Source organism: Dermacentor albipictus, chromosome 1, assembly GCF_038994185.2.
Source record: "Dermacentor albipictus isolate Rhodes 1998 colony chromosome 1, USDA_Dalb.pri_finalv2, whole genome shotgun sequence".
Lineage (NCBI taxonomy): Eukaryota > Metazoa > Arthropoda > Arachnida > Ixodida > Ixodidae > Dermacentor > Dermacentor albipictus.
The window spans coordinates 315,689,630-315,716,762 of NC_091821.1; the positions used below are offsets into that span (position 1 = coordinate 315,689,630).

The following is a 27,133-nucleotide window of genomic DNA, read 5'->3' on the forward strand; positions in this document are numbered from 1 at the left end:
GCTTGGTTGTTCTCTGTACAAGAGTGTCACGAAGTTTTAAAGGAAACTTAAATGGGTTTCTCAGAAATAGAGCTTCGCAGTTGAAGAAGAAATGACTTAGAGCCACGTTTTGAAAAGATTTTGAAGCCTTCTTCACTGGCTCGGACACCGCCACTCCGCAATAATCGCCCTATGCGTCCGCTCTGCTTGACATGATGAAAAAAAAATGGCAGTCTTGACCGAAGGGTGAGCAAGGCGTAGCGTTACGGTTGAACTTGTCAGGCGGTGTTCAACCTGTGCGCGGGTTCGACTAACGCGGACGCGGCATGCGCGGGTATGTCAAAATTTCTGGCACTCTTAAAACTGTAACACGCCGTGTAAGCCCTGTAATGACCTTGCACAGGCACCACTACGCTGCCCGTAAAGAACCGTGTCAGTAAAATTACATCACTTTCAGATTTGAGCACTCATATTGCTTTGCACTTTTGATATTTAATAATCTGATAAGCTTTACGATAAAATACATGAGCTGTGAATGTTCTGTTTCGTGACAGTTGTTCATGGGCTACCATTCTCAACATTTTGAGGAATAAGTTTGTTAAGAATGTAAGACCTGGTATGAGTAACACTAGGTATGTAATGGTGGAGCAACATAACCCGCATATATACGGCATGGACAAGCATATAGCATACATATACCTAACAATATGCGGATAAGAACGGCGACTACGGCGAAAATTCACTTGGAGTGTCCATAAAATTGCTATTGCAATAAAAAGAATGGAAAATGAAAAGAGACCTTTAATGCAGCCTCTAGCCTGGAAATCAAACCATGGCACTACCGCCTCTCCCGAGCGGTCTCGCTATTCACTGACGTAAACAAAACGATAGCAAAAAGTACGACGAAGGAGAATTAAAATGCAGATTGAAGATCTAAAACAATGATTAGTCAAAACAATGAATTCTCTGTGAAAATCCACAAGATCGGGGAAGGTTCATGAAATGTAAATAAATAGCGTATTTTATTTGTACTAGTGTGCTTGACTCGGCTGGTTGGTACAAGTTGAAGTGCATAGAACAAGGAAAAGAAGGCACATAAACATTAGACGACAGACAGCGCCGTGCCTGTCCTGTATTCTTTATGTCCCGTCTTTACGACCCGCTGCTCGATTCTCTTCGTTTGTAGTTTCGCGCTACATTCGGGTAAGTACAAACCGGATACCTTTCATGAATCTTCTTCCGCTTTGCAACTGATTACTCTGATTTTTTTCTAGTTGTGTGCTCTGGAAGGGGCTTTCGAGAGCAGAGAGAAAGAGAGAGATAGGAATGAGATGTGAAAGGCGGGGAGGTTAACCGGAACACAAGCATCCATTTGGCTGCCCTGTACTGGGGAGGGGTAAGGGGGAGAGAGAAAGATCAAAAAGAAAGCAAATCATAAAGTTGCATGCTGTTCATACGACATGCTCAAAGTGCGCACTAAAGCAATATTGAAAAGACTGCAATTATTTTTGTTCTTTTCTTGATGGCTGCAGCAAAGCAAAAAGGCAGGCGAGAGAGAAACGTGAACGTTACAGAGAAAGGTAACACCGCGGAGTTTCTTACAACTAACCAAAAGGAAAAGATGAGCCGCGGTATATACAAGGAAATGTTGAGAATTTTGGTTCTTCGTGTTGGCACCTTTATCAGGGAGCCAGGTCACCCTGAAGGAATGCCTGGCGGTGGATGTTCCGTCAGTCATAATTGTTTGTTTTGCACTAGAACAACGTGTAAGGATGGCGCTTTTCTCGCTGTATTTTTACGAAAAGATTTGTTAGTAAAGCGTGTGCACTCGCACTTGTGTGTACAGTTGTATTACATGTGAACAGTGCACCACCGGTGAGTCGCTAAACTTGGAGAAAAGACGTGATGGTTAATCTGGCTTTGCCTGTTTTTTCGCTTTTCACCTTACATTCCCGCTTCCTTCGTTTAATTTTTATATTGTAAAAGAACAAACTTAAATTCAAGATGTACCATGAAAGGGAAAAATTGTGTCTATGTGAAAGCGTAGATACAAGAGAGGGAACACATGCGGCTTTCTCACAGGAAGGAATATCAAAAGAAGCAACGATTGTTATGAAGTCTCGTTCATAAAACGAGAAAGGAAAGAATAAAAGAGAGAGAAAACCTTCAATTGCGTAGCAATGGCCATGCTACAGTCAAAAAGTCACATTCAAGGAAAGCTGATTCTCCAGTATTCTGGCATTGCCGAGGTGTCACAGCACCCTTTCAGAATCCCGCATAGGCGGATGCGCCAGATTAATCTATGGGTAATATCGTAAGAAACTGTATAAGGAACACGACAATTAGTACGAAGAAAACGAAGCACTGTCCTTCAGTGCTGTAGAATGTTTTTAGACGTCGTCATGACTAGGAACTTAAGCGAAGAATGCTTATACGAGCATTACCTTAACATTAAGAGCTTTGCGAACATAAGAGCTATACGCGAACGTTGTGCCCGCGTTGTGGCAAAGTGTAGTCACTCAGATGTGTTTATTTCCCTGTAATGCGTTTTTGGACAAGCACTGTTAAGAAATACAACAAAATATAACAAATAGAACCAAAAGAATGAATGAATGAATGAATGAATGAATGAATGAATGAATGAATGAATGAATGAATGAATGAATGAATGAATGAATGAATGAATGAGTAAGCGTGAGTTTCTCAAAAAATGACTCCACAAATACCAATTCCATTGAAGATTCACGAAAAAAAAAAAACTTAAGGAATTACGGCAGAACTCATCTCACGATGACTGTTGACGGTAATGCGAGTAGCACTTAAGCAATGTAACGGCAGACCATATTCCTGAAGTCGCGTTTATCTAACACGTGTAGTTGTGACAGTGTAGTAACGTCGAAAGATAAGTTGTGCAGAGTTCAAGTAACCTATTTTAGTAAAAAGAAAGTGAAAATAAAAAAAGGGGACTTAATCACCTTATAATGATGACGGCTGAACACATTTTCGCTTGAGGATGCACAGAATTAATTTGAAAAGAAAGAAAGAAAGAAAGAAAGAAAGAAAGAAAGAAAGAAAGAAAGAAAGAAAGAAAGAAAGAAAGAAAGAAAGAAAGAAAGAAAGAAAGAAAGAAAGAAATGCATCCGTACACCTAGCTTCAAGCAAGAGTGGGGAGATCAGAAATTATTGTAATCCGACCTGCGCTAGTATTGCCAGTTGGTGGCTTCGAGAAGCACTGGCAAGCTTCTATTATTCTCCTCAAACTGAGGTCACTACCGTGCAAATCATTGAAGCGTAAAATAGAGTCAGTGGAGTAAAAATGGCGAGAAAGGAAGATACTCGAGCGACTAGTTCCCGGCTTCATTACAATACAAAAGGCGGAGTCAGGAAACTTGTTCAAGGAAAAAGAAAAATGAGCAAAACGCGGAAGGCTCACCACATGTGATTTTTCTCGCACTACCATGCGGAAGTTTTGACCAGTGGAAAACAGTGGCTCTGGCCACCCCATGCAGCGTCGATAAGAGACATGCGGACCGACATCGGCACTCAAGCAGCTCGTTACCATTGTATCGAGATCGCTTTGAACGCGTACGCTTCTTTTCTTTTTTCGTATATTACACTCTCGAGTCCACTGAAGCTTGACCCCTACGAGAGCCGTCCTTCGTTTACGGCCGGGCACGTGGGCTGCGGAAAGTCGGCCTTAGAACGCTACCCGAAGACCGGGAGCGTCTCAACCAATATGAGGACGGCTCATGCGCGTCGGCCAACTCCGCAGACAGCTCGGTGTCCCGTCTTTCGCCCTCTCCATTTTTGTGCCCCAGCGCAGAGTGAGCCTCGAGATCGAATCCACGATCCTTCGGCTTTCGTTTCTTGCGGTCCTCGAGTCATTCGCGGTTTCTTTTGCCGCATCGCCACTGGGTGCATGCATTTATATTGCCGTCTGCCGACTCGCGGCGTCTCTCACCCAACGGCACTTCCTCAATACGAAGAGGGCAGCTTTTCTTGCAGACCTAGAAATGTCAGTGTGTCTTGCAGGTCTTGTGTTGCGCAGGCAAAGTAAACACGGGGAAATGAAAACGACATGCTGGAGTGAGCGAGAAGCACCTTCGCGCGTGCACAAATAAGCCGCGAGCGACCGGCTTTAAGGGTGGCGTCTAGGCTGATGACCCGATCGCGCGATCTCGCGTAACGAGAAAGTTCGCCGAGATGCGGTGCCGCGTGGATCAGATGCGGACGATTCGGCGTCGCTTGCTCTGCGCGGAGGCGAAAGCCGAAATGAGGAAATGGCGCACATTGATCGCGGACGGCGATCTGCATGTGACAGAGCGGCCGCGAAACGAATGGCGTACGCAGCTGCACGTGTACCAGGCCGAGGCAGCACGCAAGAGGAGAAGCGAAAGCGGGTTAACTCCAAAGAACTATTTGGTTCGCTGCCCTCTGATAGGGCAAAGGGGACACGCGAAGTGAAACCAGCCTGTGCCGTTGTCTCCACAGCAGCCTCCACAAGGTGAAGGTCCGAGAGAAGGCGCAGATGTAACCATCTCGCTTTGGCTCGTGAATGTGGGCGAACTGGTATTGATGATACGTCTAGAGGTTCATTTAATGAATGAAAATTCGTTTCTGAAAGAGATCGGTGGCTATGGCGTTGAGCTGCTGAGCACGAGGTCACGGTTTCGTTTACCGGCCCTATATACGCGGTTACATTTGGACCGGGGCGAAATGCGAGAACGTAACCACAGGTGGCGGTCAACACTGATCCCTCCACTGCGGCGTCGCCCATAAATATGTCGTCTCTCTGTAGCTCTTTCTGTGCTCTTCTTATTTATCTGTCTGTGTACTCTTACCCCTTACCCAGTGCAGGGTAGCAAGCTGGATGGTATCCTGCCGGTTAACCTTTCCGCCTCTCTCATCACACACACACACACACACACACGCACACATATATATATATATATACATACATATATATATATATATATATATATATATATATATATATATATATATATATATATATATATATATATATATATATATATATATATATATATATATATATATATATATATATATATATATATATCCCGCTATACAGTTTCAGGACGTTAAGCACCACAATTTTCTTTCTTAAGTCTTCCATTTGGTTATGAACCGTCGAGGCCCTCTCGGAAAAAGTTTGCGACTTAGCTATTTAAAAGCGCCCAAATTCACACAGAGAGTATAAACAAGAAGAACGCAACTTGTTTGCAAGCTTGCAAGCTTTTTTGTTTCTTCCCCTGCATTCCTTTTAAAACGAAAAGCTAAGGTGTGAAGAATGATGATGGTGACGACGACGACGACGACGGCGATGATGATGATGATGATGATGATGATGATGATGATGATGATGATGATGATGTCGGCACTTCATCTCGCACGGGTAGCTCGTTGACCCGTAATAACCTTATGGGTGCACTAACCCCAGTTACCGGCTCAAATTTTCAGACTGAACAAGCTTGCACTCAGTGCTACCACCGTCAGTGTATACCCGCACCGTGCGGAGACCAACATCGAAGCCAGTACTGATCCATTTAGCTTTATATTGTAGAAAAAGACGCTTACCCAGCTTGCCAGGAGTGATGTCGAACTGCGATGGACCATCGGAGACAAACTGCGGACTGGAGCAAATTTCCTGCAGATATGAGAGAAAAGAACGCCGAGCATTGATTGGAATGCATACTCACCAGCCTCTATAACCGCCTGTGACTAACTCAGCGATGAAAACCGGTCTGTGTAACTGTTTAAAGTGTGAACTTCTCTCTTCTTTCTCCTGTTTCAATCCCCTTCACACCTTCCCCGTTGCACGGTAGCCTACCGGGCTCAGCCTGGTTAGCATCCCCGTCTGTTCCTTATGAATTCTCTCTCTCTCTCTCTCTCAATAACTTTTGTTATGCACAATATGTCCTGCTACCGTAACCAATGCATTTTGATCAAGGTACAGGAGCAAAAAATCATGAGTGCGATTGATTGTTTTACTTACACTCGTGTTCACTGAAGCGCACAACGTTAGAATTAACCAGAACTATAGTGTACTTGAAGATTCGATTAACTCGTGTTAAGAGAACTCCAAAAATCAAGTTTGTCGCGACGTCGTAACCCATATCTTCTTTGTTCGAACTCTATAGCCTCAATGTTTGCGAGTGAAAACGTTAAACAATAGCACCTGCGCTTGAGCATACATCATTTTGCATATACAGTCGAGCCATTTATATAGAGCATGAACTGTTCGAATCGTTGCTTGCGTGAAACAGTAAAAATACATGAGTACAAAAGGTTTCTAAGGTGTTAACAACTCTTTACTGCACATTATACGCATTACACAGCAAAGAAAAAAAAACATAAATAGCCAGCTCTGACGTATCCTACCTTCCCATGTTTCTACATATAAATAAACATAAATAAATAAATAAAAAAGCCACAGTGATACTTACGAAATTTCACGATGCATCGACTTTTCGTCTTTGAGAAAATATTGGTGCTATAAGACTGCGTTTTCAATATTACAGCTCCAACTGACCTGCGGCTAAAGGTCCTCAATAGGCTGCCGTAAATAGAATGTTTCCGTGAAATTGAACAGTTGGTTGGCCGAACTCGAGTAGGGGAGTACCGAGTCGTCGAGCTCACCTTAGGCCTGAGCCAGCTGAACTTGAAGGGTGGAGTCTGGTGATAGAAGACGGAGCTCTGGCTGGCCGGGAAGTCCGGGTCCTCGAAGAGTGCTGGCCCGTCGCCGTTGGCGCACTTCAGCAGGCTCTTCTTGATCTTCTCCAGCTCGGACATGGCGGTCGCCGCGCCACCCTGCTGGGGAAACCTGCAGTCGCGGAAAAAAAATGATGCGGCTTTATCAGCCCTCCAACTGCTGCACGTTTTGCAAGAGTCCTAAGCTATAGCCCTGCAGCCGAAGCTCTTATGGCAATATGGGTGGCCCAACTTTTAAAACGTCTTCATGCGCAGACATACGATTATCAATAGCTACCTGACATTGTAATCATCGGAAAGCCGGTGGGTGGCTTTAATGGGCAACCTGCCCGAGCGCAAGCACAGAAGAGCCAGGAGGCGATACTGTGCTAGTTGAGATACGTGCATGCCGTTTAGCATGCCGTTTATGTTATTCAGGCAGTAAATACCACTTCTTGAATCGGGCTGACGCAGCCGCCTGTGCATGCGAAATATTTTGTATAGCATGGTCCAACAACAGCTGTGGTGGCTTAGCCGCTATGGTGTTGCGCTGCTAAGCACGATGTCGCGGAATCGAATCCCGGCCGCGGCGTCCCCATTTAAATGGGGGCGAAACGCAAAATCACCCTTGTCCCGTGCATTGGGGGCACATTAAAGATCCCTAGTGGTCAAAATTAATACGAAGTCCCCCAATACGGCGTGCCTCATAATCAAATCGTAGTTTTGGCACGTAAAATCCCAGAATTCAATTCACAGAGCTTGGCCACCGCGCATGCCCGCGAAGCACATTTCAAGTAGAGAGCAAACGATACCTGTGGACGTAGAACGCACAGTGGGCGAATGTATGACGGTAGCGCTTCCTGCGTAGCGCCTCGTCTGTGAGAGGGGCTCCTTTCGTGACACTTGCATACTCCGTGAACCCTTTCCACGCGCTGCCGACAAAATCGTCAGTGCTTTCGCAGGTATGCGGTCTGCCTGTGGCGTTGTCTGCTCTGATATTCGTTTCCGAAACTCAGAAAGTCAGGCCGCGTGTTCGTGTATTCCGTCTCACAATGGACTTCACTGTACACTGTCGTCCTTTATGAAAGGGAACACGCGAGCGCGTGGCCTGCGCTCTGCGGCGGCTGCCCACAGCGCCATCAGCCGACAGCTAAAGAAAGCACGTCCGCTTTTGGCGTCATCTATTGGCAAACAAAATAACGAGTCATGGTCGGTGGACTAGCGCTGCTAGATTATGCTCCCCCTCAGCTGGCACAACGGGTGGTGCCTGCAGCGCGCCGTCTGCTGCCAACAAATCGAGCATGGTGCGCGAGCGCGGTCGAAGCGTAGAGTCTGTCTCCGGCTCACGCCAGATGCGCTTCGCCTAAACTAGAGCTATTTAGATGAGAGCGACGCCCTCAGGGGAATGTTTGGTTGTGGTGGGCTTTTTAAAAAGTGTATCACTGAATTCCGTGGAAATTTTCCTTCGAGGGAGAATCCCACTTACCTGGAAAGTACTGGTCTGTCGGCTGAGAAAGTTCTGTGTCGTTTAGTATATCTGTGCCTCATACTATAACACCATGCACAATCAAAGTACCCTGGCCGTGATGACAGCGAAGGAGATGTTGCTACGTGAGAAACTTTTAATGCAACATTTTAATGAAATGTTGCATCAGTAATGTAAAAGAAGCAAGTACGAAATGCAAAAAACAGGTATCAATACATTTATTGACGTAGATAATATACGTAAACTTTTCCTTTGTGTTCCGTACAAAAAAAAGCTGAAATATGTTTTGTCGACGCACTTCTCAGTACCTCGTGGCGTCCCCATTTGCTGCAACGACAGCTGCCATTCTTGAGGGCAGCGAGTCATACAAAGCGGCCGTTAGTGACCTGTTGCTTCTCAGCCGCTCCCACTCCTCCTTTATGGCCCCCCAAAGGTCGTCGGCCGACAGTCCGTGCAGAGACCGTGCCGCCAACGCGGTTTTCAAAAGGCCCCACACGTTCTCAATAATGTTGATGTCTGGAGACTGGGGCGGCCAGCTTAGACAGTTGATTCCACGTTCCTTGCAAAAGCTCGTTACCCTTCGGGATGTGTGTACGGGCGAGTTGTCTTGCTGGAAGATGTAATCACCTTCCGGGAAGGGCCCATTGAGCAAGTAGGGCACCATCACGTCGTCCAGGATTGAGCAGTAGACGGCAGACGTGAATCTGCCCTCTATGCGGACTAGTGGACCAAGCCCTTCTTTGGTCACGATGCCCCACACGGACACTGCTGAACGCCCACTTGCAGCCACTCGGTGGAGGTATTCTGGTCTGTAACTGCAGAAAAGTATTATCAGACGATGCATTGACACCACACCAAGCGTCACTCAACTTATCTCGAATACCCTTCCTTTACGCCAAACATGCGGTATTCCGCTGTACTACATAGCGCACACTTATCGCCGCCTGTTCATATCTACGTTTCGTACTGTCTTAGGTTTTGATTCACTTTCCTATTTCTTTCAAGTTATTTTGCTATTTTCTATTCTCTCGTATCGAAACAGCAATCGGGCTGGTGGTGTGCCTCTGTTTGTGGCAGTTGCCAGCCTACTCAGCCTACCCTCTTCCGTGTCTATACTTTCAGCATGTGCTAAAGTATCTTTAAATGCGAACTAATACTCATGAGGGTAATAATATTAGTAATATTAGAGAACACAACTCCACTTTAACGCTGGTGAACGTAATCTAACACCGTGCCTTGAATATCAAGTTCTCTCTGCCGTATACGCGATGTAAGAGACTACAGCATCATACAATGTATAAAAAAGTTTTCCAGCATTTCTTACAGTGATATAATTAACTTTAAGCATAAAACATCACCTACCGGCTGTTGACGGGGCGCCACACTCTTTGCCTCTGGACCCACCGGGTTGTGAATGAACTCTCGTCGGTGAATACAACACTTTGCCAGTCGAAGGTAGTCCAATCAGCGTGATCCTTCGCAAACTGCAGGCGTTTGGCTTTGTTGGTGTCTCGTAGCAGCGGTTTCCTGCAAGCAACCCTCTTTTTGAGACCAGCTTCTGCGAGGCGGCGCTTCACAGTCGTCTGGCACGCCTTAATTCCAAGTTCCTTGAGTACTTCAGGGACTGTTGTCTGCGGCCTCAGTGCTACTGCAGCCACAATCGCACGGTCTTCATCTTCAGTTGTTGCCCGAGGTCTGCGCCTGTGCGGAGCGTCCTTCACACGGCGTTCCTTCTTAAAGGCCTGAACAATCATGTTTACTGTTTTTAGTGGCTTCCTTGTGGTTGATGCAATATACCGCTGGCTGTAGCCAGCAATACTGAGCTCAATAATTTTTTCGCGTTGCTCGAGTGGAACATGAGCCATTTTGATGGCCTGCTGCCTAGTGGCCCAAAAAAAGGAATTGAACTGCACATGCCCCTATCACTTCTTATCAAGCCAGTACGCAAGGCGTTCAGCATCCTACCTTTCCCTCTCGTAGTATTTTCGAGCCCATATGTTACACGTACGAAGTAGCGCATTATCACTACTATCTTTACCCCGGTATTCTTAAATGATCCTAGACTCGAACTTGGTCCACCAACCAAACTGATAATAGCGCTGCCACTCGGCTGAAAACCATGCAGCGATTTTGAAGGACTGTTGCCGATTATCGCACACACATAGTGACCATTTAGCCGAGAGGAATCGCTACCGCCGTCTTTTTAATGTCCACGCAGATCCCCGTGCGGACGGACACGCTTGAATTCGGGGGTTAGTGCCATGCAAGGTCGGTTTGAAATTTATCGTGGAGCGAGTCTAAACTGGCATTTCTACTTTCATTCGCGACGCACGGACAATGCAGCTGAAGCTAAGCATGTTTTCATGAGCATTAACACCTTTATTTGCTGGAGAACTATAATGCTGCATATTGTGTTCTTGGAAATGTATTCAGTGGTGGCTTAAGCAAAAGCGAGTTCCACGACGAAGTCATGGAGCTCGCATGACACAGCGTTTCCCGAATGATACAGAGTATCATTCAGTTATAGATGAAGAACAACCAAACCTTCCCCTGAGTGCATTGCTCTCACTAAATAGCTCTAGTTTAGGCGAAGCGCATCTGGCGTGAGCCGAGAGACAGAGATTCAACGCTTCGACCGCGCTCGCGCACCACGCTCGATTTGTTGGCAGCAGACGACGCGCTGCAGGCATCGCCCGTTGCGCCAGCGGAGGGGGAGCATAATCTAGCAGCGCTAGTCCATCAGCCATGACTCGTTATTCTGTTTGCCAACAGATGACGCCAAAAGCGGACGCGCTTTCTTTAGCTGTCGGTTGACGGCGCTGTAGGCAGCCGCCGCAGAGCGCAGGCCACGCGCTCGCGTGTTCCCTTTCATAAAGGACGACAGTGTACATCCTTGCCAACGGACCAAGATACTTGCCGCTGTGCATATACCGTGAAGATTTGCACAAACTACGTAAACGATAAACTGGACCCAACAGGGCTCGTATGGAAAAAACCACTTACGCTAGAACTGTTTGAACGAACGCGAGTCAGTCAATCATAACGACGAACGTATTAGCGAAGTCGCTCAGCCAATGGCAAATGGCACTTACGAACGAATATCTTCGTGAACTCGGCCCCAGATGTCCACTCACGTTCGGGCGAACCAGAACCAGATGCCGCGTCCAAGAAAGTCATGTGATGCCGCGTCTTGCACATGACTTGTAACTATATTACATGAATGCGCAGTTCATTTCTCATGTAAGCGCATGCGCGGTCTACACTGCTTCACATGTATAAAATCGGTTTCAGTGCATGGTACAATAAACTTAGTTGAAAGTTTGCGCTTGGTGTGTCGTCCTCTCACGTCCGTGTCGTTCTTTTGTTGCGCAATATCATTTGACTAATGGGTTACCTAGGACACATGGTATATCAGGAAAACTGATGACAAATCACGTAATATTAACAAAAAAGAGTAAGAAGCAGTGTAATATCGAGAAACGAGACGGATCCGTAAAGAATAGTTTGGCTAGATTAAAATTAAATGAAATTATGAAGTTTTACGTGCTAGAACCCCGATCTGATCATGAAGTACACCGTAGTGGAGACTTCGGGTATCTGGACCTCCTGGGGTTCTTTAACGTGCACCTAAATTTAAGTACGCGGATGCTTTCGCATTTTGCCCCCCTCGAAATGCGGCCGCCGTGGCCAGGATTAGTTTGGCTAGGAATGCCGACATGTACGACAATTATTGTGACTAAGGTATCGATGACCATGCATAACATGTAGGGCATGTAGAAACGGTCTCATTCGCAGAAATTTCAAAAATGCCAGTACGTCAGATATCTTGGTGCGTGAACTGTTAATTAACTAATGCTGCTGGACGGTTCGTAACAGCCGTGAAAAGCAGTTGTTTGCAACATATATATAGTCTCAAAGCTCTTTGCAGTATATTTTATTACTGAAAGAAAGAAAGAAAGAAAGAAAGAAAGAAAGAAAGAAAGAAAGAAAGAAAGAAAGAAAGAAAGAAAGAAAGAAAGAAAGAAAGAAAGAAGAGGAAACGCGAATGCTTAAGCGTTAGCTGTGCACGGTTTGGGTTAGGCACTTTCGCTCTCGAGCTCGCGAAATCGCTTGGAACCTGAAAGTCCCATTTCTACCATGACATTTCGCCGTAAAGGATGTTTTATAGCTATTTACGTATAAACTATGCTATGTATACTCCTTTCCGATGCTCGAGCACTCGGTAGCTTTCGAAGCAAACACTGGCACAGCCGAAGGAGCTATGACGACGACGGCACGAGGACAAAGGGATGACGACGAGTGTATGACAATGATGGCGTGAGACGACGGCGTGACGACGATGGCATGACGAAGATGGCGTGACGACAACTGTATGGCGGCGACTGTATGACGTCGATGGCGTGATGACGATGGCGTGAGAACGACCACGTGACGAGGACTCTATGACTAGAATTGGATGGCCTGAGATAGCGTCACGACGACGGCGTGACGGCGATTGCACATACCCAGCGGCTATAAACCAAGCGACATACATCCGCGGCAACTCTTGACTGCGCTATCTCCGGGATCGGCCCACCACTACGGCCTGAGCCAACTACGCAAAACTGAATAACTATCTAAGAGAATTTAACGCTTTGAAACGTTGAGCAAAATACCACAACTGGACGTGTTCATTTCAAGTTATCCTTAGGTACGCCTTCTGATAACGTGATATTAACTGATACACAGATAGCGTGATTGAAATGCAAGAAGTGTTAAGGCCTGGGGGTGCAGAAATCACAACTTCCAATCTATGCCAAACCCAGTTTCTTCGGGCCGACGTAAGCACTACGCCCGCAGTCGTTGAACGCAGTGGCCTGCTCAGGATTAAACGGCTCTGCAGAACGTTCTTCCCGATAATATCCCTCTCCTGTAAGCACTGGGCTGCGATAAGAAGACGACTGCCCCGGCAGTTCCCACACAGACACGCCGTTCGCATACCAACAGTGACAGGCAACAACCCAGCTCGACGGGCGCGCGCGTGCACGGGCACATGCAAACAGGGCGAAAGCGAGAGCTCTCTTTTTTTCGCCCTTTGTAGGACGTGTCCTTCGCAACGAGTTCGAGCGGCACTCGACAGCCTTCTGCCGCACAAACAGGCGTCCTTACAGTTCGTCGTTGACTGCAATCACGCCAGGGCCAAACCTGAACGGGCCGAGTGATAGGGCACTCCCTTCGGAGTCATTAAGCGCGCCACCCTGTGTAACACCGGGCCCGCTACAGCGAAAACACTCCGCTGCAGAGTCAACGCTCTGCCCCAATTATTTGCTCGGTGCCAGACATCGAGAGTATCGAATCCCGCCGAAGCAAGCGGTGGGCTCGTGTTCACCAAGGTTGCGTAATTGCAAATGAGCAGCTGTCTCTTTCATTTGGTTACACCTCTCTTCGCGGACTGAGTGGCGCAACAACAATAACAAAAATTAAAAAAAACGGAAGAAAACATGCAGCATTTCATTGTCCCCATCCTGCGCTTGCTCTCTCTTCAACGTCCGTAAGACAATGGTGTCGTCGTCCCAGACAGCGCGTGTAACTGCTTCGCCCTCTCCGTGCACTGTCGTTGCGGCACACGCGGTCGCTTGTCGAGCCCACGAGCGCGCAAGTCTCGCCCGGCGCCCGTACCTCGTGACGCGAGCGGGACATGTGTGACCCCAATTTGGCTACTTTTCCTCGCCGCTGTGCTTTTCTTCTTATTATTATTGTTACTATCTCAACGACGCCGCGACTGTCGCGTGAGGCGCCCTTCATGTCCGCGGGGTTGCGTGCGCTGCCGCGCGCCGGCGGGTCAGAGCGTGTAAAACGGCGTGAAAGGCGAAATGCGAGTTCCTAGTTTGTTTGAGCGCCGGCAGACACGCACGACCCTAAGGTGAACGCAACCCGCCTTTGGCGGTATTGCGGACGCGGCACTGTTTCCACTCCGCGCGTGGCCAACGACCGCTGAAAGCTCGCCATCTCCGCCCATGTCGTGTTTGCTAAGAAAAGTGGCTTTCTTTTTTTTTTTTACAGGAAAATCTGTGTGGCCGAGTATAATGCTCCTCGATGGTACGACTTGCTCGCACTCGTGTACACCTAAGCAAATAACGCAGAGGTTTTCTTTTTTGGAAGCTCTGCAGTTTTTTTACAAGCCAGCATACTGTATCTTCCGCATGAGCGTACGAAGGCTACTTACTCGTTCATTGCAGTTGACTGCTGTACAGTAGATTACACTCTGGCATGGTGTTGCCCACTACGATATGACACAGCATACGGTAACGCACATTATAAAAACATGTTAATCCCGAGAAAATCATAGCGCAAGCTGAACAGAACAGCATAAGTAAAACCCAATCGATACGTCTTTAGGGGGACAGAAAAAAAGGAACCTATGATGCGAGAGAACTTCAGAGAGAGAGAAATGTAAAGGCAGGAAGGTTAACCGGGTTGTACCTGGTTTGCTATTCTGAACTAGCTGAGCGATGAAGAAAAAGAAAATCAGTGCCATTCCACTCTGTGAAGGCGGATATATATATGAGCAGCGAAGCTGTTTAGCGCACGACACATAGGTGCCCCGGAATGCTGAACAAAGGTACGAGCATATTTATTGTCCTAATCTATGGTCAGTCATCGTCGCGATATAGGTACGCACACACATTCGCGTATCACCTCTGTTATTAAATGTGTCCGTCGTGTGAGACAACGAATGGCTCACACCCGCTTAAGCAAAGGGTCATGCCCCCGGAAACGCGGCCTAACCATTACGTCGACAGAAGTTCTACGCTGGAGCGATGAGCGTTGTCTTGTCGTGTCTTGTCTTGTGTCCCAGACAGTGGCGCATATATGGGGGATTGGCCAAGAAGCAGGCGGTTTTCCGTATGGTTAGAAGTATAGAGTTGTCTTCCAGCTGTTCGAAGACGACGACGAACGCCTGAGCAGTGGCACTAGCGCGCTTACGCGGTTGGCGCCGAGAATTTTTGAACAGTCATTTTTGAAAAAAAGTTGTACAAAACATATATATACATATATATATATATATATATATATATATATATATATATATATATATATATATATATATATATATATATATATATATATAAAACATCTGTTCTTACCCTTGTCCCTGAGACCTCTTCGGGTCTGACGTGTGACAAGGGTAGTTCAAGGGCACGTTACAGGTCCGCGAGACCACAGTGGTATGTGCCATTGAGTTTGGAATCTTTGTGCACTATCACCAGGATCTGCCCACATGATTATTTGTTTTTGTCAACATTTCAAGCACACTTTGTTCCAGATCCTAGCCATTTACAGCTTCGCTGTAAAAAAAATGGAGAAGGAAATTAACAACAAGTGATGCGTGCACGCACACACAACAGTGTTCAGCGCGCAATCAAAGATGGACGCAGGGCTCAGCCATCTTCAAAATGTGCAGCAGCGCTCTTGTGGTCGGAAGCGTGGATGTCGGTCGAGGCCATGGTCGCAGTATTTTTTTTTTTTTCCGTGAGCGCTGTCGTCCAGTTGGCATAAAGGAACACGCATTGTCGGTCTTCGTAACACCCGACAACGCTTGAGGGAGCACTAAACTCTTGATACAAAAACCTTATTTGAACAAAGCCTAATTTGAAAACCATTGAAACAAAACCTTACTTGACGTTCGATAGAATGCCAACAAATTATTTAAAACCCGCTCAGTAAACGTCGTTGTTGCAACATGGCGCTTAGATTGAACGATAAACATAATTATTTGCAGCGGTCATTGATGTAAATCACACTAAATGAATCATGCAATTTCCATCCGGCGCTTGGGTCCGACAATAACAGCCTCTTTTCGAGTACTTGGAGCCCTTTTTCCAGTTTCCACACTGCCTCAAAGCAACCGCGTGAAGTATCAAAAGTTACGGACAGCTTCGGCAAATGTGGGCGTGGGGCGACTCCTCAACCCGGCTTTTGGTTTTCGATTTCGTGAGATGTTTTGAAGTCGACGACAAGCGACGATCTGAACACGGCGATGGCAGTCCTTCTGCGCAAAGTACGAGGCGGGCTTTGCGAGGTGTCCGTTTGCAGCGGCGACATGCGATGATCAACGTGTAAGCGTCTCCCACGGACGTTGCCGCGTCGGTGGTGCGCCGTCGCAGTTTCTGGACGTAACGGCTGGGAAGAGAATTGTAACAAGCGGGAAGCTAATATACATAAGCCTATGAAAACTTAACGGGACCGGTGCTTCAGAGCATAAGAGCCCGGAAAACGTAACAAACAGCAACGCATCAACGAAGTTGTGCTGTACATTCTATAAGGACAGCGAAATAACAAGCAACGCTGACAGAGTATAACGACTGCTGATTGCCTTCCTTCGAGGCGCGGGGCTCATCGACACATGGTGACTCACCCTATACCTAGACTCATAGGAGGCTCAGGCGGAACAATTGCCGGCTATGTATGCCAGGCTAACCCGCCTGATGCAACGCCACCACCACGCTGACAGCAGTATACAGTCAACTCTCAATACGAACGTTGGCTTAACGAACATTTCAAAATAACAAACTTATAGAAAATTCCCGGTAGTCTTCCAATGCCTTCAATGCAAAAATATTTCAGTTGAACGAATTTTTGAATAGCGAATATTTCAGTTGAGCGAATTTGATCAGTGGACCAAAGCTCATTTTTGAAATCAGTTCAACGAAGTTTTGCGCTCTGTGCGCAGTGCTGGCGTAGCCGATGCCCGCCGCCCCGAAATCGCCCCTCCAGAGGCGGCGACGTGCAGTGGGACAGTGAGTCGGATACCTGCACTGAACTATCTGATCTGGAAATTGTTTCCAGTGTTCGTCCTGAAGAAGAAGAGTGCGATGAGGAAGATGCAATGGTAGAGGCAGGTTCAAATCTTGTAATCCAAGGCTGTAGGGTATGCCTTGGAAAGTGGCGAGAATATGTTTCTCAGCAACAAGCTGTGCCAGGACAAGTGCACAAAAACATAAACACTCTGGACAGCTTCGTTACTTCTTGCGCTTTAAGAGCACCAGTGCAAATGAAAGTTACAGATATTTTGCCAAAATTAGATAGGCGGCAACGTAACTGTTACGCACTTCATATATATTGATGTACGTAACTCCATAAATTGCCTTTCCCACTTTTGACTCGATGTCTGCTGTACCCTATGCTGTTCCATATTCTAGTGAATATTCAGTTTAGTGAACTTTCAGTAAAGTTAACTATTTCCTTGGATCCCTTGAAGTTCACTCAAGTGAGAGTTCACTATATATACTCATAGTTGTTTTTTTATATCTTGCCGGAATTATGAATTAAGTATTGCGCGCATTTCTATGCCAGTGGCCGGATATTCGCGTTCGCTCTGGTCACTGACGTCGGGTAGTCATTACGTTGAAACCTGATTTGAAATATGTTGTGAAAATTTTCTCCCAATAAAGATGGGGCCGAGGTTGAGCGAAGGGACAGATTCGACGGGGAAGTGAGCTCTCTATTTGTTTTTCTTTGTTTCTTGCATCTATATCTTATTTAAGGCAACCTTTACCTTGACCTTTAATATACGCGTTTGCATCAATTATAAATTTCCAAAAATTTACTTTCTGCATGCATGCTGCTTCAAAAACTGTCAACTTTGATTTCTCTCTGCATTCGATCGCCATGAAAGGAAAAGAAGTAGCACATGAAATAAATGTTTAAAAAGTCGAGAGAAAAGTCACTCGCGCACTTTGGACGCTTTTCTTGTCGAGCTGCTATACATAGGTGGTTAGCGAGAGAAGCTTTCCGTTGCGTTTAAATCATTCCCAGAACGAAAGTGCACGAAACCACGCCAACAAGCCTTGTTCCTTAAAGGTTTTTGTAGCTTTCGTCGCTAGAGCAAAACTTGAATGAGAGCTACATTATGACAGAGCTGTGACCTTCTTGCATTCCCAGAATGTGTGATATCTAGGCATCTACGGCGTCTCGAGTAATGAGATTCAAGCGGTGCGTTCGTGGTTAGCTTACATATTTTCTCTTGCTCTCGACGGCCGCTTGGCCGGACTGCCCGCACTCTGTGGTCTGCGAAGCATACTTTCATACATTTACATAGATAACACAGGAAGCACTTCCACCCTGGAGAGTCAACAGGTCGCTCAGGTGCGCCAGCTGGCACTGCTTGCAATTCATGAACATAGGGCAGAATATACGGGCTTCAATAGTAGATGAGGTGGAAACATTGCTAGCGAAAGTGAATTCGAACCTTCTTTGTCTGCCTTCTTGATAATAATTGAGTATCATGCTTTGCGATCAGCATACATAAAACTGTGCCAAGTGGGAGCGCTCATTGCGGTCAAAACAGCGCTCATTGAAACCGGTCTTTGCTGACTATTGAAGGTTTTGGAACGCAAAGGATTCAAAGTAACGATCGAATTTCCGGTACGGTCTAGCACGGCGTTCATAAGGTGCTATCGCGCTAGTGGGAGAAACCTCTCCCGGCGTGCTGTCAGAGCTATGACGCAACACGAGACTGAAGCGCGAACGGATGCGGGCGCAACAACTCGCCTGTTGTGTGTCGTAAGAAGCAATTCGCTCAGTGCTATTTGAGCGTGCGACATTCCACGGGAAAACCGGGCTGTCTCGCGTCTATACTTAGGGCGCGTATTTCCTTAGCACATTGCAAACGTGACACTGAAGTATTATTTAGCATCGGTCAATTTAGTATTATACGACATCTTTCTTTGTTTTTTTTTGTTTCTCTAAAGCGAGAAATCCTCAAAATCATGTAAACACTGCGTACTGATGCTCAAATTCGACTCATCATTTCTTCCCGTTCTGCTAGCCGCCTCAGATCATTGCTATATTCCTGGACCGCGAGCGGATCCAATGCGGTATTCAAATATTGCACGAAAATCTTGCAAAGATCATGAACGAGCATAAATCAGCGGAGTAGGAGACATGTCAGCGGACAAAAAGAACTCTTTTTCCTCGTAAACTGAAGCAAACTCATTTTAATATTCTGCTGCAATAAGCTGTATAAACGGTTTATCTGTTTATATAGTACAAAATATGTGCAGTATGCGTATATGTGTCACCTATGAAGTAGTATTTAACGTATGTGGTTACACACCGTCGTGCATGATGCCTGAATGTAGGGTAATACATGTTTAGAAAAATAAATCGTGATTGCGTCATCACATCTTCTGCGTGTATTGTGCTACAATCACCTAAAACTCCGTGGAATTCAGAAGTAAAAACAATTTTGAACAATTTAGTGCATTCTAGGCAAGCAGCCAAAACAATGAGAAATGCTTTTGGGCGTGCCACACATTCAGATATACGAGAGGATTTTTCGCTGGTCCAGAAGTCCTCCAGCTTTCTCGCGGGTTAGACACCTGGAAAACGTCTCTGAACAGCTACCGAGCAATAAACTCGAATTAAATTTTCAGGCCAGCCCTCAATATCTGGTGGGCTTTCTGCGATTATCACTAATAAACCTTCATTATTTGGTCGAATCAGCACCTGGCATAGCTTTTGAAATCTAAAGCCCGTGAAACATGTAGAGACACGCATTGCTAACCATTTCTGGAATGCGCTCTCACCGATTCACAAAGCAAAAGAGGTAATAATAATAATAATGCAAAAGAATGTTCGAATTAACCATAGACCCGTGATGATATTTTGCTTGGCATCTGCTGACACTTCTATTGCCCACTTGTGCATTTACATTTCTTTTCAATTTGTGTGTGCGAGTGTGAAAGAGAGAGAGAGCGCGAGATTTGAGCTAATCGTACAGCTACAGCAGCTGTAGCTGCTTTAACTACAGCAGCACTCAGCTGTAGTTACACTACACTGTCAACCGCACAATTCCTTCCTAAGTAGCCGCCTTCTGGGACCCTAATGCATGTCATGTACACACACTTTGCGGAAAGGGTGGAGGGGACTCACCGGCTAATTATTTAGGCCTCGCATTTGCCCTAAACAGCCGGCAATGACTGCAATAATTAGCTTGCTCCATGCGTACAGAGCACTAAGGGAGATCACTAAGCTCGGCCCTGTTTTATATCTTTCGTTTCCTCGCTTATTTTCTTTATCCACAGTCATCCACTTCGTTATTAATCACTTCAATCTTTTCATTGATGAAGGGGTGCCTATGGTCAACGTTTCAACTAGTAGACTTGTCGACGTCAACCCTTGACGTTGAGGCTTCCCTTCTTCACCGGATGTCACTCACTTCGTTTTTTTGTCTTCCTGTGAGAATTTTGTCTCGTTTGCATTTTTTTGTTGTCATTCGAAATGACGCCCCATTTCCCAAGCGTTCTCTTCATCGAGCAAGGTCGTCTCGCTAGAACACATCTCTAAAACGCTTCATTTGCCGATCCTTCTTGCGCAACGCTTTTTCCAAGCGTGGCCGAACTTTTTTTTTCTCTTTCCACGTGACTCTTTTTAAAACTCTTTCAGAGCCGTTGCAGCACCGCGGCGTCAGACTGCAGCGGTGACTCACTAACGATGCCCAGTCGCACGCAATTAGACGTGCCGTGAAAAGGGTAAAAAGCCGCCGCGATGGAACGCGCGACGGAGGTGGGTTCGGAGACGTGAAGCGACCTGGCCGAGGGACAGACAGCCTCGCTCATTGAGAAGCCGCCCGGCCGTCACGCACTACTTCGCGCAGCGCAGCTGTCCCGAGCGCGACCGATGTTTGGGAACAAGGCTCGTGACTCGTGGAAGACGCACGACGCGCTTCGAGGCGTGCAGTGGACGAGACCGCAAGACGTGCGCACGCCACAGCACGATCGGGCCTCGCAAACACGCGTCGGCTGGAGCGTGGCGGCTGCAACGGCGCGAACGTCTCGTGTCACGGTGTCCGTCGCTTTTATTCGCTCCCTGCTCCTTCTCTGAATTTCGAAAGGCTGACAAACGTCTCTCACGGATGGTCGCTTTCTGTTTCATTGTTGCGCTGTTTTCGGCTTTCTTTTCTTTATCTCTCTCCGTGATTTCTCTCTTTCATCGTGAGAGGGTCACACGACTCTCTTCTCATTAAAAAAAAAAAAAACTTTACAGCCCTCCAAGGCATGAATAAACCCTGGTGATTTGCCGCTGTAAGTGTACCGTGGGACGCGTGCTCCCCTAGCCCTTCGTTTGACAGCCACTACAACTGGCTGTCACAGTGTGTACACTTGTGAAATGCTTGTGGTGCGCCAACGGTGTCTCCTTGTGTAAGCGTAACAACGATATAGAAGCGTAACATGTATGATAGACATAACATAACATGTAACATGACGATGATATAGAAGCGTAACAACGCTTCTGTATCATCGTGTACAAGTACCTTTTCTTTGAACGTTTCGCCGCCCTATGAAGTTCTCCAGTAACGCTGATCTGCTCAGCGAGTGACTGAATTTCACTAATCATTCGATTTCTGTGCTGGTGCGTGGTGGACTTCGGGGAGTAGAGCATCTTATCTCTGCGTCCTACGGTTATTTTGCTCCTTGCAGCATTGCTTACTTCTTTTTGTAGCGTGTTTTACGGAATCCACTTACGCCATATTTGGCCATGCGGCATGTTTAGCAAATTTCACCTTAAAAGTCGACGCTCGGTCGCAGCAGTTGCCGGCGTGCCTTAGCAAGGTGCAAGGACGTTATATCCGCCTGTAGCCAACTCAATCCTCCTCCTCCTCTTCCTCTTCCTTTGCACTTCAAGGATAATTTTCTTGTTTATTGTAGCTTAACGTGCAACTCTCTCCATGGAATTGCTGTCACCGACCCTTGCTTATCAGATGTTTAGTGCAGTCTTACTTGTGATATAGTAGATGCCCAATTACATGATACGGAAGAAAGTTTGAGGATCATTATCTATAGCTCCCATACACTCTTCGCGTTTGGTTTAAAGATAATAAATAAACATTTACGCCATATAGTTCGTTATGTTGCAACACATTTACTCTGGGTTAACTGATCCGACCTCATCTTTACAAAACTAAGTGATTCAGCTTCCTTCCCTGATGCCTTTATGGTTCTGGCCCAACACCTCCCAGATATGGTTTGCCTCTCCGAGTGCTTCCTTTCCACTTGTTGCTTCGAGTCGAATCTCGATTTTCGCTGCTAGAAAAGGAGAAAGCACCTTCTTGGCGATAGCACTTGAGCGCCTTTCGAGAGCTCACGTTCTTTTTCAGATGGTCCGCATAAGAGGTGATGCCGCTCGAGGCCAAAAAGTGGAGCGATCGCACGGAAAGGGCACACGCGGCCGCTCGGCCAAAACCTGTCCCTCTCCCTCCCCCAGAGCTGCCCACGCTGGGCAGCAGCAAGCGAAAACAGCCATCTTGTTCATTCCTCTCAACGTTTCGAGCAGCGCAGGCCGCACCTTCTGCGGTTGTGTTCTTCCTCTGCAACGCGCTCTTCCTCGGTTTACGTTCTGTTCCTTTTCACACCGATCACGGCGCGGCTTCTTTTTATCCCCTCATCTTTTTTTCCTTACTCATCACTTTCTGCCATTTCTACAAAGCGTGTGTTTACCTCAGCGGCCACCGAATCCTGTTTCTGTTGCGAGTCACCCATTCCGTGTCAGCTCGACCACGATCGGTAATAAAGAAGCCCCCCCCCCCCCCCCCCCTTTTTTTTGCCTGCGCCTTATTTCTCCTCTACGTGATTGCGAGGAAAGTGGAACGGCATTCTTCGCGAGTACGCGTGGAGGTCGGCGGCGAAGAATGAGCTTGAGGCGGTGACGTCGGAGAGGGAGCGAAGGTGCCCGAGGCAAGAGCTCGCGAAGGCCGCGGTCAGCCGCCGATCACTGCCTTCCGCTCACACTCTGAACCGGAGGCGGCTAATAATAATACAACGAACGTAACGACTCGAAAAACTCGATCCTAAATGTGAAGCGGTTCGCGATCAAACCGGTGCCAAAAGGGACGCCAGAAGAGACGCCAGCGAAGAAAGAATGACAAGCATTCGGGAGGAAGGAGAGACGCGGAATTCGCATTGTCGGCTGCCGTGCGCGGCGATAAAAAAATCTCCCCTGGCGCGCGACTTCGTCCGCCCCACCTGCTGCGGCGCTTGGCTGCTTCGTCTTCACGGTTCATCGCTTTAATAAACGACCGCTGCAGCCAGATCGCCACTGGCATCAACCTTCTTATTTTTTAAAACTTATTTTTGTCTGTTTATGCTCCCTCTCGCTGTCTTTCGTCGTCACGCCTCCTCCCCCCCCTTGTGTGTACGCTCTCAGAGGCGGTGGCGTGGACACAGCTTGGAATGACGGCTGCCGCTGTGTGGCTTCTGTGTGGCCTTGAGACTCGGGTATCGGCTAGTTGCAGCTCCTGGCGCAGGTTGCTTCTGCTTCGTGTAGCATTGGGCAGGCGCGCTTCGAGAGCACGCTTTGGAAATGACGCCCAACGAGACGATGGGAAAGGAGGAGAGGTCCGGTCCATAACAATGAGCAATCAGCTAAGGCGAACGGCTCTGGCACACCAGAAATACCCGCGGCACGGTGCAGAAGGGTCGCTCAGAACTTCCCGTCTGGCCCGGGAGCTGCTTTGTTTACTGTAACAACACTTGAGCATCTCGGGGGTCGCACCGATCACGGCAGCCATAAGCAGCCATACGATGCGAAGCCTCTTCAAGCTATCGGGCACACTATTTTAAGCCTGCATCATGTGAGGCATCTTCGAGCAACTCGTGGACGTCAAGAACATTTTGCTGTCTCGAAGCCGCAACGGTGATGCTAACGAGTGGCATGGAAACGCCTCGCAAGGCATGATTATTGCTGCATCTGGAGTCACTCTATCGCTACCGTTATCGGTGCAACCCCTAGGAAACTCAAGTGCTCGAATAGTAAGCAAAGCAGCTCCTTGGCCAGCGGGAAGTTCTGAGAGATCTTTCCCAAGATCTCAAATTAGTCGCGTGAAAACTTGTTCTTTATTCGACGCACGTATTTCTTGGCTGCATTTATGTCTCCGTCAAATAACTTCAAACTCTTGAATTTCCGCTTCTAAAACTTTAAGATGTCAGGTTATTTTCCGCCTAACGCCGCGCGTCGGTATGAAATCCGAGTACACAGTCAAGTCATTTCACTCCCATAAAAACATCCCATCACACCCACGTGTCAAACCTGCGACCTGCTGGTATTTGGCAGCTAAACCCTGCCGACCATTGCAGCTGGAAATTAAAGCATTTAACCAGTCTATGAGAGTATTAGGAATCATGGCTTCTTTTGCAAAAGGCCCTGTACGTAAAATAAAAAAGGGAAATGCGTGCTTTATTTTCGCAATTAGGGTTCCGCGTTTTAAGCATGCACTGAAAAAACGCACACGAATTTGTTTTTCCAGAATTCAGTTTTAACTGAAAAATATCAGTAAAAGCAAATTATTATTATTATTATTATTATTATTGTTGTTGTTGTTGTTGTTGTTATTTATCTTATTATTTTTAGCCATGGAAGCGCACAAAGAAAACAGGGAGGGAGCAAGCTGACAACTGCCTCCGAGAGGGCCACAACGCCTGCCTACTCTTTCGGGAGGTTGGAATGAAAAGAGAAGACAGGAAACAAATGAATTGGAAAGAAAACAGGAAACGACGAAGTGACAGAGAGACGGACAAAAGAAAGTAGGAATACGGGAAAAAAATGTCTATAAGCGGGATGTCAAATCAGTTGTCTGCATGAAATTTACAAAAGAGCCATAACACATATTTCGGACGCGAAGGTGCGAGCCTATACATGCGCCCTTATGCATGGAGCCAGACTATGTCAACGTCATGCGATAGCCTGCCGCTTGTATAAATACTTACCTTTTCTTCTCTTTCTTATTTGATTTCGTTTCATCTACGGTTCAAAATGAGAAGCAGAAATGAGAAGCCCTGGCTCTTGCCCGTGCAGTTTTCGGTGGTGGTGGTGGTGATAAACTTTATTGAAAGGGGGAAGGGTAAAGAGGGACGTGGCTGAGCGTTAGGGCTCAAGTAAGGCCCTGGGCCTGCTTGGCCTTTTCCGCCCAGTCCACCAGTTCCAATTGTCGGTCGACGTCCCCGGAACTGAGCCAGGCTGTCCAGTCAGTCTCGCTGCTGACGGGGGGATGAGAGAACGGGAGCGAGGTGCATTCCCACATTATGTGTGTGAGTGTTCCTGTTTCTGAACAGAGCTTACATTTGTCGCTTTCCCTGCCCCCTGTGATTTTGTTAATGTATTTTGGGTGTGGGTATGTATTTGTCTGAAGTCGCCGAAACGCGACCGCTTGCGTTTTGTCGAGTTGCTTGGCCGGTGGTGGGAGCGCGCGACGCCTCAAGTGATACCGATGGGCTATTTCATAATAAGTCTCGCAGGGTTCCTCGTGTGTCTCCTCCTCATTCACGCCGTCCGCATCCGCGGACGAGGCTCGGCGCGCGAGATCTCGAGCCAAACTGTGAGCCGACGCGTTGCCGGGCAGTTTTCGCACAGCGGCCACTGCGGTGCACGACCTGGGCAAGTTCGATGGTGCTAACGCGAGGTCGTTATCTGCCTAGTTTCTCTCTCTCTCTCTCTCTCTCTTATATTCGTTAGCACTCTGTACCCACATAATATTACGAAAAACTATAACTCAATTCATGTTCGCATTTCAAATGCCACACACGCCGTATGGCGTAGTGCGCTGCTTCTCCAAAATTTGGTTATATTATGTATTGGACAAAACTACTCTGTTGGAAGAACAGTAGTCGCTGTTATGCTGCACGCTTCAGCGTCAACAAGGTTAGTGCAACAAAATCCGATAAGCTCCATGCGAAAAAATAATCCACCAGAAAAAGCCGGTGACAGTTCATCTGGAAACATATATTCGCCGATGAACACATAATTTTGTGGCGGAAATAAAAACTCAGAAAAATACACTGAGTTTGGGAAAAATGAGAACGGAAAACGCCGAACCCTGTTCTTTCACAGAGGAGCTCATATATGTAGAGCCTTACTACATATAATCACGTCGGAAGAACATGTTGCACTGTGGCCTGCAAGTTCAGCAGAAGATGATAGATGCAACAGAAAATTAGTGCGCTACTGTGAAAAACGGTTGCTCGTCATTCATATTCCTGACGACATACTTAGTGGAAGGTTCGTCCTATGTGCCGCTTTAATGTTCTCTTAAACGGCGATAAGCTGTCGCGCCAGATAATCTGCTCCCATTAAGAAGTGTAGCTTCTGCCAAGAAAAAGGAAAAAAAAAGAAAGCCAATATATTTGAGTGCGCGCAGACCTCTCAAGAAGAAAAATTAAAAAGATGCTAAGTGTACTGAACCACGAACGATAACATTGTGTTTTTCGGAGAGAGAGAGAGAGAGAGAGCAAATGATAAAGGAAAGGTAGGGAGGTTAACCAGGACTGAGCCCGGTTGGCTACCCTACACTGGGGAAAGGGAAACGGGGACTGAAAGATTAAAAGAAGAAGAGAAAGTCCACTGGGGATATCGTTCGGTCACTCAGTCTGGGTCACAGACGCTGACTCAGTCCAGTAGCCTTCAAATATCGCAGCAGAGCTTTTGTGGCCTTTTGTAGCTGCGATATGCGAGGCCATGGTCCCAAGATCTTCTTCAAGGTGAACGGTGTTCTGTCTAGCTGATTGAGAGCTGTGCAGAGGTCATGTCTTTCGTTTTGAAAAGATGGGCAGTAGCACAGTAGATGTTCTATAGTTTCCTCGGCACCGCAGGCATTACAGTCGGCGCTATCAGTCATTCCAATCAAAAACGTATACGCATTGGTGAATGCGACGCCCAAACGTAAGCGGCACAGCATTGTTGCCTCATTTCGCTGAAGTCCTGGTAACAGCCGCAGTTGCATAGAGGGGTCGAGGGAATGCAATCGTTCTTGGGTGAATTCAGGTGTGTGCCACTTCTCTAATGTCATACGGTGTGCTACCTTGCTTAGGTGTTGGGCTGCGTCGGTCCGCGATAAAGGTACAGAAACAAGGGTTGCTCCTTCGTGGGCTTTCCTAGCAGCTTCGTCAGCGAGGTCGTTGCCGGAGAGACCGCAATGGCCGGGCA

At 47.0% G+C, this 27,133-nt stretch overlaps 1 protein-coding gene and 1 long non-coding RNA gene across 5 annotated transcripts in view; one reads left to right on the forward strand and one right to left on the reverse strand.

The window, feature by feature from the left end:
* CalpC (calpain C) overlaps positions 1-27,133 on the reverse strand; it is a 107,044-nt gene that overhangs the window by 68,153 nt on the left and 11,758 nt on the right. Inside the window, exons 1-3 of one of the 4 annotated variants that reach the window (XM_065435014.2) lie at positions 14,382-14,437; positions 6,640-6,823; positions 5,578-5,647 (exon numbers count right to left, since the gene is read on the reverse strand). In XM_065435014.2, the coding sequence (XP_065291086.2) occupies positions 5,578-5,647; positions 6,640-6,823; positions 14,382-14,389 (262 nt within the window). In that variant the 5' untranslated portion in view covers positions 14,390-14,437. Of the gene's footprint in view, positions 1-5,577; positions 5,648-6,639; positions 6,824-6,988; positions 7,113-7,502; positions 7,800-14,381; positions 14,438-27,133 lie in introns of those variants that run through there. The other 3 variants (XM_065435036.2, XM_070531580.1, XM_065435025.2) reach the window with 3 other exon arrangements.
* The window catches only part of LOC139054510 (uncharacterized), a 55,064-nt gene continuing 42,600 nt past the window's right edge, over positions 14,670-27,133 (forward strand). The window contains exon 1 of the long non-coding RNA XR_011511297.1: positions 14,670-14,777. This is a non-coding gene — a long non-coding RNA (uncharacterized lncRNA). The remainder of the gene's footprint in view (positions 14,778-27,133) is intronic.